This window comes from Brachycentrus maculatus, unplaced genomic scaffold (assembly GCF_059751285.1).
Source record: "Brachycentrus maculatus isolate JH-2025_06_01 unplaced genomic scaffold, ASM5975128v1 h1tg000032l, whole genome shotgun sequence".
NCBI classification, from domain to species: domain Eukaryota; kingdom Metazoa; phylum Arthropoda; class Insecta; order Trichoptera; family Brachycentridae; genus Brachycentrus; species Brachycentrus maculatus.
The window spans coordinates 1836937-1857040 of NW_028280786.1; the positions used below are offsets into that span (position 1 = coordinate 1836937).

A 20104-nucleotide genomic window follows, 5' to 3' on the forward strand; every position below is an offset into this window, starting at 1 on the left:
GCATTTTTATCAAGAGTAGTAATTTACAAAACCCTACAGTTAGATTTGGGAGTTTTCCGCTTTTTGTGACTTTTATAACATGTTTATTAAAATGTATAAATACGTTTTTTTTTCATTACCAATGATTACAAATATAACAATAGTTATCAAACACTACTTTTTATAAAATATCTTAATATGTATAGTAATATATCGATATTTGGATAATTTCAGGAAAAATATTTACGTAGTTGTCCCTTATATTTTTACATGTAAATAAATTGCTACTATTGTGCATAACTTGTAATTATGTAAAGAAGAGGCTGAATGGAGTTCGGTTAATTTTTGCAATTCATAAAATCTAGACAGTTACACTAAATTTGTTTTCACCGTGGTCTCTGTAAATAGTTTATTTTAATTTTTAATTTATTTTGCTTCGTTAATACCACTATTTCTTAAAATCTTTTTTTAGGCGTGTTTCGATGCATTCAAACATTAAAATGATGCGGAATAAATCAAAACATGTGTCATAATAGATTTAAAGAAGTAGTGGAATTTACCAAGTAAAACTTAAAATAAAAATGGATAGATATATCTCCACAATGTGACTGCCGAAAAATTAATGAAATTGATACTTCAAGCGTGCTAATATTTTTATGAACAAAAAAATAATCCTTCATTAATTTTTCAGGTACCGAGATAACAGGTCTGGCACATCAATTAGGCTACGAACGAGAAGTCATAAGAATATGGTTCTGCAATAAAAGACAAGCGTTAAAGAATACCGTTCGAATGATGTCCAAGGGAATGGTTTAAGTGCGAAGTGTCCTAAAAGTGTTAATAATAAATCTCTATCTGTTTCCAGTTGCTAAGCAACGAAGGGATAAAACTGTTGTGTATATAATTTAATTGACAATTGTGATACTTGGCACAAGCGTTTAGTAAAGTAAATTATTGCCTAATTATGAAGTGCAAATAAAATATTCTATGTTATCTCCGAAATATTTTAAATGAATATCCAACATAAATATACCGGCCAAGATTATATCATTTATTGATTTGGCATCACCTTATGAAATAACATGATTATGTAATATAAAAATAAAACACTTGTTTGAGACCACTTTTGATTTTATTAATGTACTCGCGACTAGTTTCGAAAAAATCTGTAGATCTCGAAATTGATCGTATTCACACGAATATACTCAAAAGCAGTCTTATACGAATGGTTTATTTTTATATTTTAAATAAATGTACCTTTTGTTTTATTATATAAAGCAGGTAGCTGGTATAATTTAAAGCTTACGAAAATATTACTTACAATATTTAAACACAAAAAACTTTTTTCAAAATCATGGGTTGCATTTAGATAACTGAAGTATTGTGATTTATTAGAAAGTTCTCAAATTGTATGATTTGTTTAGGCACATAGCTATTTTCGATTCTGAATTCAAGACTTTGTGGAAGTAATATGAAGTTGGTTAATTTAATCATGCCTACGTGGCATTACATATTAGTGTAATGCCTTAAATAATTGTAAAGCCTATCACAAAGTACAACCAACAGTCTTTTTTTTTCTGACAGTCTGTACTCAAATTCAGGTTTTAATATTTTATTCTGAATATTGAGATATTGGATTAAATAAATAAAATAAAAATCTTCAGAGTACAAGAAAGGATTGAAAATATTAAGTATTACTCGTGCACCATCTGCTATGAGCCTATATGCGAGTATTTGTTAAAAAATTACGTTTTCATTTTCAAAAGGTAAATTTTAATTTGAATGAATATAAAAATTTATTTCTTCTGTTCAAAACAACGGATATTTCTTAAAATATCTATTAGATTCGAGATTTCCATTTCTCAGTTTCTTTGCAAATCTTTCATTTTACAACTAAACTTTTTCTCAAGAGAACTGAAAATCTTTCATAATTAATTGCAAAAAAAATCTGCTTAGAATATTTAGTTCCGTTTTGTGTAAATAGTCAGAATTGTGTATTTATGTGTAGTCATTGGTTGACAGGTGAACTCTTCAGTAGTTTGATTGATTAAACTGTATACGATTAGTTTATAAATTAATCACCCTTATGTAAATACTATAAGTAGATATGAAAAACTGATTTATAGAAAAACTAATTATGATAAATGGTCCTAAAAAGAATTCAATTTAAGTTGCAATGGCCTAAAATACATTCGATTTTTAAATTACGATTAATAACGACAATTTTTATTTTCTTTTTGATAGCCAACTCGATATTTTTTGTTTGAAATATATAAATACTGTAGTTAGAAGTGTCATGGTGGTTAATTTATTAGATTTCATACGTGTTTTTTGACATCTAATCAAAGATGAAGAAGAACATGGAAGTCTGGGCATTTACGAGGCTGGTGACCGTCATAGGCTGGTTTAATTCTACCCATTATTGACAACCACACTACTCAAATTCTTGGATGTTCTATATATAATACATGAACCAATTTTGAAACATTGTTCTTGAATCACTAGAACTTCACTAGAGACATCTATTGGTGAGATGAAAATAAGTTTTTTATTAAGCAGAAACTCGTTTATTAGTATGTGAGTAAATGCCCAGACTTCCATATTATTCTTCATCTTTGATGAGATGTCAAAACATAATATAAAAATAACTCCTGTAATAATCCAAATTTTGTGAACAAGTATTTGGACACACTCAAAATGTTGTAGAATTCATACGTTTTAAATTTTGCTGGAAGAAGTCTTTTTAGGAAACACATTTTATCAAACCTTAAAACAAAACATAAATTATTGATATTATAAAATATATTGACCAATGAAAACTATTTGTGATCAAAATTTTATTGTACAAAATTGAAAAATAAGTATTTTCGGCTGTTGAAAAATTATATAAATTGAAATTACTTTTGGATACAAATGAAATTAATATTTTGGCAAATGTTTGGCGAACCCTTCTGAATATTCATTGGTGAAATTTATAGGTACGTAAATTAATGAAATTAGTATTACGGCTAAGCATAACTTTATTGCGAATAAGATTTCTTTGTACAACATATGTATGAATTATTTAACATAATAGTTCGATGAATCGTTACATTACACTTCAAGCAAAATAGGAAAATACAGATTTATGAATTTAAACTTATATATACTTACTGATTAAACGAAAAATTACATTTATTATGTCTATTCAAGCTACTGCATACCTTATTCTTTTTTATAAACCTACTTATAAAATAATAACGAAAAAACATTTTATTTTCACTCATCATTTTTTTCAATGAATTAATTTTATATAATTATAAACACCAACTTCTTTAAAAAAAATGCATTTAATTAAATAATCATATTCTGTACAGCGTCCAAAAAACAGTAAAAACACGTATTTTACATTTGGGAGAGAAACGCAAAGTTTATACTAATTCTACCATATCAGAATATTCTTCAATACATAATGGTAGAACATTCTTTCATATTAAAATAATCTGCAGTACATAATGGTAGAATATTCTACCACTATGTACTACAGATTATTCTAATACGGTAATAATTCTAATATTCTACCGTATTGGAATAATCTGCAGTACGTAATGGTAGAATATTCTACCATATTAGGATATTATGCAATACATAATGGTAGAATATTCTGCCATATTAGAATAATCTGCAGTACATAATAGTATAACATTCGACCATATTAGAATATTATGCTATAAATAGTGGTAGAATATTCTACCATATTAGAATAATCTGCAGTACATAATTCATCTAACCCTTATCCGGACCCAACCTCACCCAATGGTGCATAGGGCACTGTATCGTATTGACGCAGTGTTACCTTGATCGTTACTTACATGAAGGCAAGGTGATCACTCCTGCGCTTCAGTGACCACTCCGGGGTAAAATTAAATAAATATTAGAGTGTAAAATCACCAATATTTATTTTCACCCCCTCCCCCTGGGAATCGAACCGGGACCTCCAGCACGGTAGCTAGACACGCTAACCATTACACCACGTAGGCGGACAGGATATAATGGCAGAACATTTTAAATATTAAATAAAATTTAAAAACTGCGATATATAATGGTAGACAGTTTTACCATATAATAATAATCTGTAGTACATAATGACAGAACATTCTACCATATAAGTATAATCTGGAATATATAATGGTGAAAATTCTACTTCACGAAATTAAATCTCATCCCCATAAACGTGGTTATACAATATATAGTAGATATTTGCGTTTCTATCCCAAAAACGATTTGGAAGCTCTTACTGCGCTTTAGATTATGAGCGCTTGTGTACTATACAGAATTTTACTATCCGGCAGTCCGGATATTTTAAAAGAAAAGCGACTACGACAGTTTAGCCTGATCGAATTTACGCGCACCGTGATCACGCACCGATCAAGCGCACCAATCCGAAGAAAGACGGCCAAAAGTAAAAGCCAATCCAAACCAATTATCCGTTTTATCATGCTAACCGGACTGCCGGACGGTAAAAATCCGTGTGGTGCACAAGCTCTCTATGTATGCCAGTATTTTTCAGTGCCGATTTGGAGTATGAAACCGCCACCTCATATTACTTTACGTAGTTGGTAGTTTAAGATTCTAAAAAACGAATCGTTGGCTGCAAGGGAAAAATGAAATATTAATATTTTTCTTTCTATGTAAAATGTATTAAACTAGTATTTGAAGATTATTATATTTCACTTTGCAAAACATTTAAAATATTTACATATTTGTCCTGTTTTATTAAAATATTCATAATTTATCAATGACGCATTGTTTAAACACAAAAATTATTAATGTTTCCTAAAGGGAGAATATTGTAATCTTCAAACACAGGGTAAATACTCAAAGTCTACGTAAAACTGATGCACACGTTCATAACAATTACTTTATTATGTATGTATCCACAAAAACAGCAAAACACAATTTAAAAAATGCAGTTAAATAAATGTCATTGTAATTATAAAACGAATTTTTATTTATCCTTTATATTTTAGTAGTATGTAAGCACACACTACATGGGTGAGTTGAAATTATATGGTATGTAAATTTTACTTGAAAAATACATACTTTATATTAAAATAATTCTACGTGATACTTATTGAGTACGATGCCAAAAAAGAGATAAGGAAAACCGAATATGAGTGATAAATACTTGAAATATCAACAAAAATAATAAAAAATGAACAAATAGAAGTTTGCTAAAAAAAACAAAGGCACAATGAAGAATAAGTTTTATTAATTCCCTTTATCATATGCTAATTTATTTGTGCGTTCAGGAGGTCCCAGGTTCGATTCCCAGGAGGATCAAATAAATATAGGTGATTTTTTCACTCAAATATTTATTCAATATTATTCTGGAATGTTTCCTGAAGTGGAGGACTGATCACCTTTCCTTCATGTGTAAACGATCAAGATAACACTGCGTTTATATGATGCAGTGCCGTATGCACCATTGGGGTGCGGGTAAGGGTTTGATTGATTGATTGAATTTATTTACATTAAAAAGGCCATCTCCATAGTGTCCGTCAGCACGCTCAGCTACGATTCTGGAAGTCAGGGGTTCGATTCCAAAGGGGGGGGGTCAAATAAATATATTTGATTTTTTCACTATTAATATTTATTCAATATTTCCCTGGATTGACCTAAAGACGAGGGCTGAACTCCTTTCCTTCGTGTGTTGACGATCAAGATAACACTTCGTTTATATGATGCAGTGCCCTATGCACCATCGGGTGCGGATGAGGATTTGAAAAAGAAGAATTTATTTACATAACGAGAAGAAAAAATCGGATTAATGCCATCTAGCGAGGAACGAACAAAGGAATTATGTACAATCATAGTTTTGATGGGCTAAAATGCTTTTACTGCCATCTATGAGACAATAGTAAAACTATTCAGAACTAACAGCTTATTCGTTATTTAGAAACATAATAATTTTAAAACAATTTGGTTTGCGATATAACTGCCATCTATGATAAAATAGTGAGACTATTAAGACATTTTTAAAGCTTGTGTATTATTTAAATGAAATCATTATTTTCAGTTTTTAAAACATTTTTCATGTGCGTATTAGTACAATATTTACACAATAGATGGCTCTTAAGCCGATTGCTATGATATTTTTTTAAAAATTAAATAAAAGGAATACTTATATTTTAATATTTTTGTTAATTTTTTGTAATAAAAAAGTAGCGCATTTTTTCTTTTTAACAAAATCTTAAAAATACTCAATTTACATAATACTCTTGAAATAAAACATTAAAAAATATGCACCTACTGCATTTGGGTATTTTAGTAAAAAAATAGGAATTACTATTTTTCAATTATTTTTTATTGTCATAACAAAAAAATTAAAAAAATCGATTCGCATTTATTTAGTACACATAATATACATAATTATAACGTACGTAAACAAAAAACACACGAGGGTGTTTTTAAATTTTAAATCTACCCCAAAAAAAGCCTATAAACATATCATAATACTTTTTAAGCTACAATCAAACACAAACATTGAATATTTATATGGACATTATCAACTTATGTTTATTATTTTTCAGAAATAGAAAATGAAACGTACATAAAAACTAAAATTATCCCTCAATTATGTAAATGTTACATTTATGTACATATACATGTAACGCATGTACACAATCATTTGATTTTGTATTAAGATAAGGGTAGTCGCAAATGTCCTGAATTGAATAAGATTAGGGAATGATTTGCGATTGGTCCATCGGAAATTCGGAAATCGGCGATAAATTATTCCGAATTCGTGACCTAGAAGAAAAAAGGAAATACTAGTCCGTATTCGCTTTAGCCGAAAAGGGTCCAATATAGTTTATTTAAAGCTAATTAAGGCTAACTCAACGGAAAACTTAATCCACAAAATACATTTATTTCGATAGATAGGGGGATGTTTAATTACAGAGGATTCTAAATCTACCAGTGAAATTAAGACCAGAATAGGTTTGGTTAAACACATGTCAATAAGTAATTCTTATTGAACACTTGGCAATACCCTCAACTATTGTTTTCTCCCATAAATTATTAGTGCACATGTTTTTTTTTTATTAAAAATGTTATTTTTATTTATTTAACCCAGATAACTAAACTATATTTGTAGATACAATGCCATTTCTGGATCACACAATATTGACATAAATAGTAGCTGTGCGGAAGTGATTTATTGTTAAATGTCTCTTACATTTATTCCTAATAAACCAAACTTAAGTGCCATGTAACCGGTTCCTATTTTTAATAAATACTTTTGATTGAGTTTCAGGTTTTTAATTGCGTAGTCCGCCAGACGAATAAAAAGTTATCAAGGGTTAATATGGATACAAAGGTTATTTTTAAATAATTCTAATTAATTTTCTAGACATTTCTACTTTTACAATCTTTAAATGAATAACGCAGTTCTCTCCAATAAAGAGACTAAGCTCTTATGCTTGCAGAGGGACTTATTATTTATTATGTTTGTTGATAATATAATTTTTTTTCATAATTTTTTTTAATGTTTTTTATCTTTCTTAGGTCAACATGCATATCAATTATTTTTCAGCATTTTAATGCATGAATTTTTTTAGGTCTGAAGGAAGGTTCTGGTAGTTCTTGGTTCTCAAACATTAAAAGTTCTATTGCAATTGTTTGGTATTACATTTTGGTATCGTAAAGTCATGGTATCTCGAAGATGAAGTTTTATTTAGATTTGAGTATTTTTTACGCTTAAATAATAGGAGAATTGCAATTTTTTTGAAAATGGTTTCATCTTTTGGGACTTTGAATATTGAAAATAATGACTTTAAACTATTCTTCGACTACCAAGAATAGTATAGCTATATAAGGACCCTCAGTCCATATAACCTTCACATTAGTTTGCAAATGCCGTATTAAGATGAAACAACTGTCACAAATTTTATTTAAATGTGTTTTCCACAGTGAAATACAATTTCGACGACTTAAAATCAATGTTTGATTTTAATGTTTAGTATATAAAAGAATATAACACTTAAAACTGACCGAATAATAAAAAAAATTAAGAAGAGATTTATTAAAACATATATCTGGAATTTAGTACTCTATGGTAGCGAAACCAAGACGATGTCTAAGAGGAATGGAGAAAGATTAGAAGCATTTAAGCTGTGATGTTGAAGATGGATTAACTGGGTGGATAGAGTGACAAACTCAAGGGTTTTCAGAGGATTTGAAGATAGAAGAACCTTATTAATAATAAGACATTTTATTTTTTACATAGAATGAGACGAGAGAGGGACAGACGTTAGTATGAGGATATCATTAATGCTCAAAATGATATATCTTTAGGGCCTCAGAGGCTGATAAACATTGGCTCAACCGATTAATCAATACAAGGCGATCAATTCTCGCTCAACACCCGACACATAGAGGTCCTAAGAGTTGACTGATAATAGACCGAAGGGCTGGCCAACACAGGTTCAAAAAGACGATCCACAGTAGCCCAAAGGGCTGAACAACGTTGGAAAACAAACAATGGAAGTTCAATGGTCTTAACCTAATATATGTATAAGAGTAGCGATATATGCCTATACAATACAGAATCGACAACAACGTTGCCTTAATTCTAAATTACATTAGGTATTGACAATTAAGAAATAAAATATTACAATTCATTTTTCATTTTCTTTGTCAGATTATCAAAAGTGGTATTTTGATTTTAAATAAAATAAATTACACTAAGGGGGTACTCACAAACGTCCAATTCAGTAACTGATCAATTGCGCGAGGGACAGACGTATCTCCATGTTCATTTTTTTTAAAGAATATGTATTGATATCACATTTTTTTTAGAACAAATATTGAATAATACTTTTATATATATATATATATTTTTAAACTCCTTACCTTTTAATAACTCTATTATGTATTTTCAAAACAATTAAGTTATTTCGATGAAAAACTTTTTTTCCATACAAATAACCTTACCTTTTAATAACTATTATGTATTTTCAAAACCATATATTTATTTCAAAGAAAAACTTTTTTTTTTCATACAATTTTTTTTAATGTTAAATGTTACCTGGGTTTAAAAAAATGAACTTGCGGGCTATCGAATATCCCACCTTGATTTGAGAGTTTGGAGAAAAACATCATTAAATTTCAGATATTGTTGATTTAATTCAGTTAACTCTTTATACTTGTGCAGCGTCTAAAAGCTCTACTAGATATTTGGAAAAGGAACTCAAAGAGCTTCTTAACCCCGTGTGCACGGATCCGTTTATTTAAGCGAACGTACCGCAAACGCAACGCAGTTTTGTCTTGGGATTCATTGTGTAAAAGGGGGTAACGACCATTGCTTAAGCGCTCGTTGGTTTTCATATGTCTTACGACCTAACCGCTTTGCGACTGCTACCAGTGTACGTCAAAAAAGCTTTGTTGGAGGCTTGTTTTTCGTTATTCTAAAACTAGTATATTTTAGGATAAAATGCACATTTGAAAATAATAAAAAAAACAAAAGAGGCATTTAAAATGTTTTCATTTTTGTATTTATAAAATCAGATGTTAATGATTACTTTTTAATACTTTACACAAACAAAAACGTTATATATTAAAAGCATTGTTAACTATGTGGTATGGTAATATAACACTCTCCTTATCATTCATCGTTCGCTATGTGTAAGACCACTTTAAAGTGGTATTACACATAGTGAACGATGAATGGTAAGGAGAGTGTAATATTATATTTTTAAAATCCATGTATAATACATATCTCTCTGAAAAGTCCAGTAATTCAGATATTATATTATTTATTGATTTGGCATTAAATTTGTGGAATAACATGTTGATTATTAAAAATTAAACACTTATATTCGACCACTTTCTAGTTTTATTTCACTTCATACGACTAGTTTCGAAAACTACAGATTTTTTCATCGACATCGAAACTAATCATGTGAAATGTAATAAAACTCTATTAGTAGTTTAATACTCGTATAAGTGTTCAAAATGTAATAATTATTTAGATGTTTATACGACACGACGCATGCCTTCTCCTTTGATTGCCCTTCACAACTCCTTCTTGGTCATTATCTTCATAAATCCCTTTAATTTCTCCCATTTTTGTAATCGCAATAAGGTCATCGAATCACAGAATAAATTGTAATATCCTCTTTTTCCTGTTTGTTATTTCTTGTAACTAATATTTATAACATGTTCATAAGTTCCTTTGGCTTTCTGTCATCAGTTTCATTGGTGGCGACTAGTTTGAACCCTCTGTTAATAGTGAATCCTTTCTTAGCCCTGCATTCGAGGACTTCCACAGCTATGTAACCGAGGAAGCCCAGAAGAAGGATAAAGATGGATATGTAGAGTTGATAGGACGCACAGATGTAGGCTGAGTAGCTGTACACGATGACGCTTCCGGTGGATTCCCAGAGCCGGAAGTTTGAGAACGATGCTTCCTCCCTTCCGGGAAATAGAATTCCGGACATTGCTGAAATAATAAAAAGGAAATGAAACAAACTTTCGGATGTGCAAACGTACAAAAAATGGACCCTTAATTTTAGATTTGGTCAAGTTCAGGGAGGGATTAGGATTCAGAATAAAAAAAATAAAAGCTCTAAAATGTGAACCTTCTTTTACTGGTTAGGTCGCGTCATACAGATAAATCTTACTACTACCGACACTTTATAATGTACGAGTATGCTTCAAAGAAGAAAAAAAACTGTTTTTTTAGTTAACTTCATACATTAAAAAATATCAACGAGCTATTAAACCTTATAAATTAGAATTTAAATATTTTACAAGTGATTTAAAACTTAACTAATATTATTACTTGCGCAACGAAACCAACTCACACTTAGGTGTGTGTATGTTGCACATCTACATATATACACTTAGGAGGTGACAATAGAAGAACATTCAGAAACAAGCGATGCGTCAGTTCCAAGACAATTCTGGTTACTTACACGTTGGTGCACTTACGATTATGTACAAAACTATGAAAAATCACTTCAAATATTTAAACGTATTACATTAAAAGGGTTTAAATAGCTTTAGGCTGAAGTATGTGAGAGGAATGATTTCCGTATTCGGAAATCTCTGATATCCGACCGAATCACATTGTGACGAAAATCCACATTAAAAGAGTCTATGCCGATTCTTCATTCTCAATCAGTTATTTAAAAACGTTTTTAATTTTTATTAATAATTTATATGATCAGCAATAAAAATTATCAATACATAAAATACATTGATATACGTAGCATTTTTATATTAAACGAATTCAAGACAAAAACATTTTTAATATAATTGATGTGTTTTTTTAAGAATTATTGTGTCCGCCTTCGTGGTGTAATGGTTAGCGTGTTTAGCTACCCTGCTGGAGGTCGAGGGTACGTTTTCCAGTGGGGGGGGGGGTAAAAATAAATATTAGTAATTTTACACCATAATATTTATTACATATTACCTCGGACTGGTCCCTGAAGCGCAGGAGTGATCACTTTGCCTTCATGTAAGTAACGATCAAGATAAAACTGCGTCAATACGATGCAGTGCCCTATACACAATTGGGTGCGGACAAGGGTTAGAAGGGACATATATTAAACAAATAATATATGTCCCTTCTAACCTTTATCTGCACCCAATAGTGCATAGTCACTGCATCGTATAGAAGCAGTGTTATCTGGATCATTAAATACACGAAGGAAAGGTGATCAGCCTTCCGCTTCAGGTACCAGTTCAGGGTAATATTAAATAAATATTATACTAAAAAATCACTTATTTTGATCCTCTTGGGAATCGAACCTGAGACCTCCAGCATGGTAGCCTTGCGTGCTAACCACTACACTATGGAGGTGAACAATGGTGTAATATATGTAGTCACAAAAAAACACCACAATTGTATCCATTAGTTATGCGCTGTGCCTCTTTAAAAAAGAGACAAAGCTCTTGGGATTACAGTTAATATTTATTTACTTGACTTAATTAAGGATGTGAAATAGACATTTTTCTTTATTTAATTTTTTATGGATTTATGATTAATTTTGTAAATTTGTTGCTTTTTATTCTGTGCGCTTAAAATCAATATAAAATCAGACCAGTATTGTTAAGCTTAACGAAATTTCCAACGATAAAAAATAATAATTAGGAGTATTTAATACTTTAGTTCGTTTAAGAAAAAAAAAATTGTTCGTTTAAGAAAAAAAGGATGATATAGTTTAGTTATTTTAAGCACACCGCAATCAAAATTTAAGGTACAATGATAGCAATGATAGATTAAATAGTTACATAACTGAGTTACGTTTTCAATGTTTTTAATTATATTATTTTTTGACATCTCATCAAAGATGAAGAAGAATATGGAAGTCTGGGCATTTACGGGGCTGAGGATTATCATAGGCTGGTTTAAGTGATCACTTTACACACATGTAAAATTCACCATTACAAAGAATTGTTGAATATTACACGTGTGAAAGTGATCACTTAAACCAGCCTATGACGGTCCTCAGCCCCGTAAATGCCCAGACTTCCATATTCTTCTTCATCTTTGATACGAAGTCAAAAAATAATATGAAAATAACTCATATAATTGGAGATAATCCAGATTTTGTGAATAAGTATTTGGACACACTCAAAATGTTGCAAAAAAAAAGTTTTTCATGGTGTTGAAAATAATCAAAATATTTCATAATCGACCGGTAATTACTTGATTATCGAAGCATTTCAAATGATTTTATATATAAAGGGGAATCCAAAGTTCTTGCACCACCTTTTTAGAACCGCCACTATGTTTTTCTAGCCTCGTTTGTCACCAGTGATGTATCTTGTGTCATACTTTTTCTACTGCAGCAATATTTTCAGCTGAGCTACTACTGCATTGCAATATTTCACAGAGATATTTCACGTTTAAAGACAAAAAAGTATACTGCCAGTTCCTATCGCATGAAATTAAATACGAAAAATTATTATAAAGTAATTTAATAGTTGGATGACAAATGGTTTATTAACAAAAATGGGTTGGAGTTTTCTTTGGCTGTCTGTAAGACATTTGCACGATATTTATAAGTTTTGAAATTGCGAAGTTCTTAAAGATTAATTTCCTATCTGTCTAGATGACAATTGACAGATATAAACGTTTTAGCTTTGACAAAATGAAAATGGTGGTAACTTAGATTCTAAATTGTATAAATAATAAAACAGTTTAATAATCATTACAACGTACGATATTAGAATGAATAGAGTTTAGTTCATTTTATTAACAAAAAATACGAAACTAATAATTGTATTGGATCTGCATATGAGTGCACACATCTTTTTTAATTTATATTCAATCTAATGTAATACGCGTTTAGATGTATTAGAATATTTAGAAATAAACATCAAATATTTGTTTAATTGTGAAAATTTACATTCAAGAGTTGTGATCTACATTCTTACTATCCTTCAATGGAAACATCGATAAATAATAGAAGAGATTTAATTAGAATTAAAATGTAACTTTGTTTTAAAATCACTATAAATTTATAGTGATTTTAAAACAAAGTAATATTTTAATTATAAAATGAAAAATCACAATGTTAGTGATTTAAATAAAAATTAGATTTAATTATCATCATTTTGTAAATACTTTTACTATTTTTATTTTTTTGTAATTGAATTTCTGATATTTAAAGCTAAATTTAAAGACTTTCATACATTACCATTTTTTTATCATTTCTACTAAAAGTTAAAAATCAATATTTCCATGAGAAACAAGACCACAACTCACAAATGTTAATTTTTACAAATGTACTACATATAATATTAATGTTAATATTGCTGAGACTATTATTTTCTATCGAAATCAAATAAAATAATAAATAATAATAATAAATAATAATAAATAATAAATAATTAAATAATTTGGTACACATTTTATTAAATTTTAAGCACTAAACACGGTAAAATAACAATCTTTGAAACATTGTTAAATTCTTCCAAGCCACAAGTCAATATGTAATTTTATAAATAAGCTACGGAATGTCTAAAGTAAATAAAAGTTATTTTTCTACACATTTTAATGATTAAAAACGTTTATTAATTTAACATAAGCATAGCTTTTACATTATAAATTCAATTAAAGTCAGTTATTCCAGGTAAAAATGAATATTTAAATAAACAAAGAAAGTTCCAATCAGAGCGGTGTTTTATTCAACTTAAAAGTTCAATAGAAAGCCCCAAACTCCAAAAGTAAACATTAAAAAATCAATGTTTTTACCGTTCTATTGAGAAATAAGTTTAAAGTTCTTTATACTTTTCGCAAAGGTTGAAGTTGAACGAAAAAATGGAATAAATTATGTACAGTGGGCGTTTCAAAACCTACTCTACTAATTTAATATTTAATTAGATTATTTATTGATTTGGCGTTTAATTTGTAAAACTCCATTTTAATTTATGTATTAATTATAAATCAAACACAGATTCTTTATGAGTCTTCTAAGTTTACTACTTAGTAGACTCAAAAAATCTGTGTTTGATTTATAATTAATACATAAATTTAATTCGATGTTTACATTATACTCTTTTGTTTTTTAATATACAAAGTAAAACTAATCTGTAATTATTCAAAAGATTTCTTACATAATTTTTCCCAGTTAGAAATTGGACGTAAGGTTAGAAAAAACTGTGAAAAATGTACCTGTGAGCGGTGAACACTTAATCAGAATGTTTTATTATTACTATTTTTTTAAATTTACATACTTAAGAAAAATATAATTTTTGATAACCGTCCTCAACAAAATTCTGCACAGATAATTACAACCAATAGATAGTCTTAACTTGATTCTCAATTACATAAAAGTAAACTGATTTGTCCAGGAAATACAGATTTTGGAATTCAGGAGTGAAATGTATTATATTTCGTATGATGCAGATGACGTATATGAACAAACTCGGGTGAAGGATATGATTGCTAAATCAGAAGAAAAATAGTATGTTTGTAGGGAAAGAGGAAACGCAGCAATGCCGAGAGTACTCAGAGTTAGATAAAGTGATGGGCTCGAGTTCAAGGATTAAAGATTATTCACAACATATTAAGTGTGTCCAAACACTTGATCGCAAGTCTGAGTTTCTCCACATGGGAGTTATTATTACATTTTTGAAATCTCATCATATAATATTATAGATGGCCTGAATTGACGACTGAAAACATAATAATCTGGTTAAATAAGAAAATCGATTTATGTTTTCAGGCTTATCCCAGAGTGTAAAATAAATTAGTAAGGATCTAACATACATCCAAATAAAAAGGTTACTGCTAAATAAAAGCTTTCGCAATCCATCACTAGATTGTTTTAGTGAACTAACATGTGCAGTGTCATATACGTAGGAGTTCCGTAAATTAGAGCAATGTGGTAGTCAATCATAGGTAGAATGGTGAATGTTGCAGTGTGTTAAGTCACGTAACCAGCCTATGACAGTTTTTGAGCCCTATAAATACTTAGATATCCATATTCCTCCCCATCTATGTTCAGATTAAAAAACTGTTTTTTTTTTTCACAAAAAAAACTAATTACTTATTCAGAAGCTTTAGTTGAATGTAAATGTTTTATTGGTTACTTAGCTAATTAGCAAAAGTTCATAATTAGTTTTCAGGGTACAGAGGACGGCCATGAATTTCAAAGATGTTAATGTTCCTCGTTTCACTGTTTTGAGTGCACTCGACGAAGTTCTGCTGCTCGGAGTTATGGGACTAGAAAGCTATAAATCTCCAAGCACAAACCCAACACCGCGTGCAGTGGAAGGGATTAGTAATTAAAAATCATTGTATCGAGAAATAATACTTCGGGAGTTCCAAAAACTATATTTCATCCAGTGCTGTTGAAAAATGGTGAAATCAATGTTTTGAAAAGGTGGATGTTTGGGAGAACTTTGCTATGAAGCGATTTATTATTAAATATAAAATAAAAAACTTACCACCTTCATTTTGCTACAATTTATATCGTTATTGAATTTACAATGTATTTTTTGATTCTAGCAGATTCAGCACAATGTTAAAATCTATTTTATGGAGATTACCCAAAATATTTAAAATATACACATTTAAAAAATATATTTTAAAAATTATTTTACCATATTCTTCTGAAGTTTGGCATTCATATGTATATAGTTGTTGTACAGAGAAATCAATTCAAGGGAAGTTTTTTTTTTGTAATTTACAGGGGTAATATATCTAGGTGACATGTCACCTTAGCTAGTCGATGACATGTATGTAAGTCACAAGTTGGCTTAAGCGATTCACAATTCTGCCCATTTTTTGAGCATCCAAATGAAATACCCCATCACACAAATATTCATAAAAATGTTCATAACAAAACATTGGCATAATTGATGATAATAACCCGAAAATATTTTTTGCGACAAATGGGAAAAAGAGAAAAGTTATAGACAATATAAAAAAGGCATGACTATTATGATTTTTTTTATGTGATATAATAGTATAAATTAGTAGTTATTTAAATATATAGTATTAAAAGGCAAAGTTGAAGGTAAAGGCTATATAAGAAGAAGACGTATATCCTGGCTTAAGCACTTTAGAGATTAGTCCCACTTAGAGCGACTGAAGACAAGATAAAAATTGCCATGTTGATTTCCAACCTTCAGCGTGGAGCGGCAAAGTAAGAAGAAAAATAATACTTATCCACTAGGGACCTCTTAAATGTCGGGAATTTAATTTGCAAGGGTATTTTCTAATCTAGATTTAAATACTTTCAGATACTCCTTTAGTATCATTCAGTATTCAATATTTCTAGTACCTTCTATCCTTAAACTATTTCTCGGCTATCTTTAATTATTTTAACACTTTACCACATCTTAGACTCGGCCTTCTGGGAATTTCTTTATTTATCCCTTTGACACATTGAATTTAACTCAAGTCGCCACAATGCAAACAATTTTACAATCTAAAATCGAAAATCTAGTACGTAACATATTCGCCATTTGTCATTCCTTTCTTTGAAAATTTAATACCCACAAGATCTTTTGCCCAAAAGGTATCATTTGAGAGAAACCTGAAAACGTATGATATATCCTTTCCTTAAAGGATACCAAAGCGTTCATGGAATACCAAAAGGAGTGAAATAATTTATGTTTTAAGATTTACTTTTTTATTTCACCCGATGGTATTATTTATTATTTTTTAACATCTTATCAAAGATGAAGAAGAATACGGAAGTCTGGGCATTTATGGGGCTGACGACCGTCATTGGCTGGTTTAAGTGATCACTTTACACACGTGTAACATTCACCAATTCTACCCATTATTGACAATAACACTACCCAAATTCTTGGAAGTTCTATATGTATGAACCAATTTTGAAACATAATTCTGGATTCACTAGAACTTCACTAGAGACATCTATTGGTCGTCAGCCCCGTAAATACCCAGACTTCCATATTCTTTTTCATCTTTGATGAGATGTCAAAAAATAATTTGAAAATAACTCCTGTAATTGGAGATAATCCAGATTTTGTGAACAAGTATTTGGACACACTCAAAATGTTTTAAGTATTATTTATTGATTTGGCATTAGTTTTGTGGAAATCATGATGATTAAAATTATAAAATTAAGCACTTCAATATGTCCGACTTTTGATTTTATTGATTTAATTTTGCAACACAGTTTGTTTTGAGAACTACAAATTTCGTCATCAACAAGTAAAAATACAAACTAGCCGTGTTTATACATATTATTACTAAACTCAAAAAAGTAATGTTATTTTATTTATTGTTTCGGCATTAACTTTGTGGTAAGACATGTTACAATGATTAAAGAAAACACTTCGTTTTTTACCACTTGAGTTTTATTATAGACTACATGTTTCAGAAGTTAAACTTCCATCATTCAGGTCTGTATAATAACTAAAATATAAAATATAAATAAATATATATTTTTTATATTTTAGTTATTTTACAGACCTGAATGATGGAAGTTTAACTTCTGAAACATGTGGTCTATAATAAAACTCAAGTGGTGAAAAACGAAGTGTTTTCTTTAATCAAAGTAATGATATATTAAACAAGACTTTTATTTTTATATTTAAAGAACAAAAGTATTGTAAATCGAGGATTATATTATATTTGTAGACCTATAATTGGATTTCTTTTTATTTATTAGTATTAAGTGTTAACAATTTTTAAATGTCAGCTCAGGGTAAGATTCAATATATTTGTTGTAAATATTTACCTCTAACTAACCCCGTTTAGAATTGGATTCAGAAAAAAGGTTAAAGGTATCGCCAGCTTCTTCGGCAAGATTTTTAAATACAACTTATATGACTGCTTTCCTCGAAGAGATTTTTTTTCTGTGTTTACGTCTAGAATGATTAAGTATCGATTTTAATATTGTGAATTATATTTTTGTTTTTAAACTTACATAAATAGTAACAGAATGTGCAATTTTTCTAAATGAATTTCTGTTCTATAAATGATTTAGATGTAAGATACCCAGCACATTTAAGAGCAGAAGGATGTAAAAAAATGACTCGACTCCAATCAGCATTTAATACTACGGGAAAACTAATTTTTGTAATTTCTAAATTATTTTTGATCCACGATTCGCTTGAAAACATACTTTAACAATATTTTCCCAAAAGTTTGTGAGTCTACGAGTTTGCGAAAACAATTCTATAAATTGATCGTTATGGAAATTGTTACCCCTTTATTTTCTGTGTGTTATGTTGTGAAGCATGAACTGTGAAATAGTATGCAAAATGCAAGAGTATAATATTACTTTATTATCTCAAGCACAGCTAGATGTATAAATCAGTTGGAACTTCCTTACAACTTGGTCCAAAAATATATAAAAGTACCCCATAATTTGATAAACAATGCTTAAAAGGATCGAGATATCACGTGCGGTAAATGTAATCGCAAATGTAATGGATTTGACTCTTTTTACAAGGGTGTCAGGAAGTTGTTTGGTAACTAGAGAGGATTGCATCGCTTGTGTCGTAAGGGTTCACCGTTTGTCTCTACTAATGGGTTTACCGAGACTTGGTATCCAAGACAAATCGCTACAACAGTTTGCATTTGTAAATAAATATGCATTAAAAATGAACGACGATATCACTTTTCTCTTTCTTTGAACGGATGCAAACAGGAAATTCAATGCTTTATTTCGAAATAATATTTTCATTTTCATAACTTAGCTCATGTTTTCACGTACCACTTATTGAATTCGAGATTATAAGTTTAAAACCCCTTTCAAACATCAGCTGTCTTACATTGTTTGAAAATCCAAATGCGTCTATTTATATATGCAAAGACACGCAGGAGATATAAAAATAGGTAACAATAATGAAAACAGTAATAGAAGTAAGGTAAAACCGAGGAAAACTTGTCATTATCGAGTATTTATTTGAAGCGCCCTTGAGGTAGTATTTTACGAAAATAGCACTATATAAGTTATCTAAATTTATAATTCTTATTATTATTCAAATATTTGAAAGTGGTCAGGTCCAGGAGTCGGAATAATTGCGGGTATGTATGAGGAGATGCACGAATGTGGAAGAGACAATATTGTTTGCGAAATATTGATATGGCGTTCCTTTCTTTCTACTTACCCCTCTGGGAAGCGGCGTGATGGTTTGTTAGTATATACGAGTTCATTTATATAAATGTGTAAATATACCAACATGGTAAATATATATATATATATATATATATATATATATATATATATATATATATATATATATATATATATATATATATATATATATATATATATTATATATACATATATATATAAATATATATATATATAAATATTTATATATATATATATATATATATATATATATATATATATATATATATATATATATATATATATATATATATATATATATATATATATATATATATATATATATATATATATATATATATATATATATATATATATATATATATATTTATTTATATATATATATATATATATAAATATATATATATATATATATATATATATATATATATATATATATATATATATATATATATATATATATATATATATATATATATATATATATATATATATATATATATATATATATATATATATATATATATATAATTATATATATATAT

At 29.0% G+C, this 20104-nt stretch overlaps 2 protein-coding genes across 7 annotated transcripts in view; one reads left to right on the forward strand and one right to left on the reverse strand.

Annotated features, from left to right (window-relative positions):
* Positions 1-4931, forward strand: part of pdm3 (POU-domain protein pdm3) — a 153717-nt gene extending 148786 nt beyond the window's left edge. For all 6 annotated transcript variants that reach the window (XM_088273318.1, XM_088273302.1, XM_088273345.1 and 3 more), the window contains one exon: positions 671-4931. In XM_088273318.1, coding sequence (XP_088129444.1) covers positions 671-795 — 125 coding nt within the window. In that variant the 3' untranslated portion in view covers positions 796-4931. The remainder of the gene's footprint in view (positions 1-670) is intronic.
* A 4078-nt stretch (positions 4932-9009) lies between these two features.
* The window catches only part of LOC148312817 (UNC93-like protein), a 96981-nt gene continuing 85886 nt past the window's right edge, over positions 9010-20104 (reverse strand). Inside the window, exon 10 of the mRNA XM_088273444.1 lies at positions 9010-10462. Within this exon, the coding sequence (XP_088129570.1) occupies positions 10173-10462 (290 nt within the window). The 3' untranslated portion in view covers positions 9010-10172. The remainder of the gene's footprint in view (positions 10463-20104) is intronic.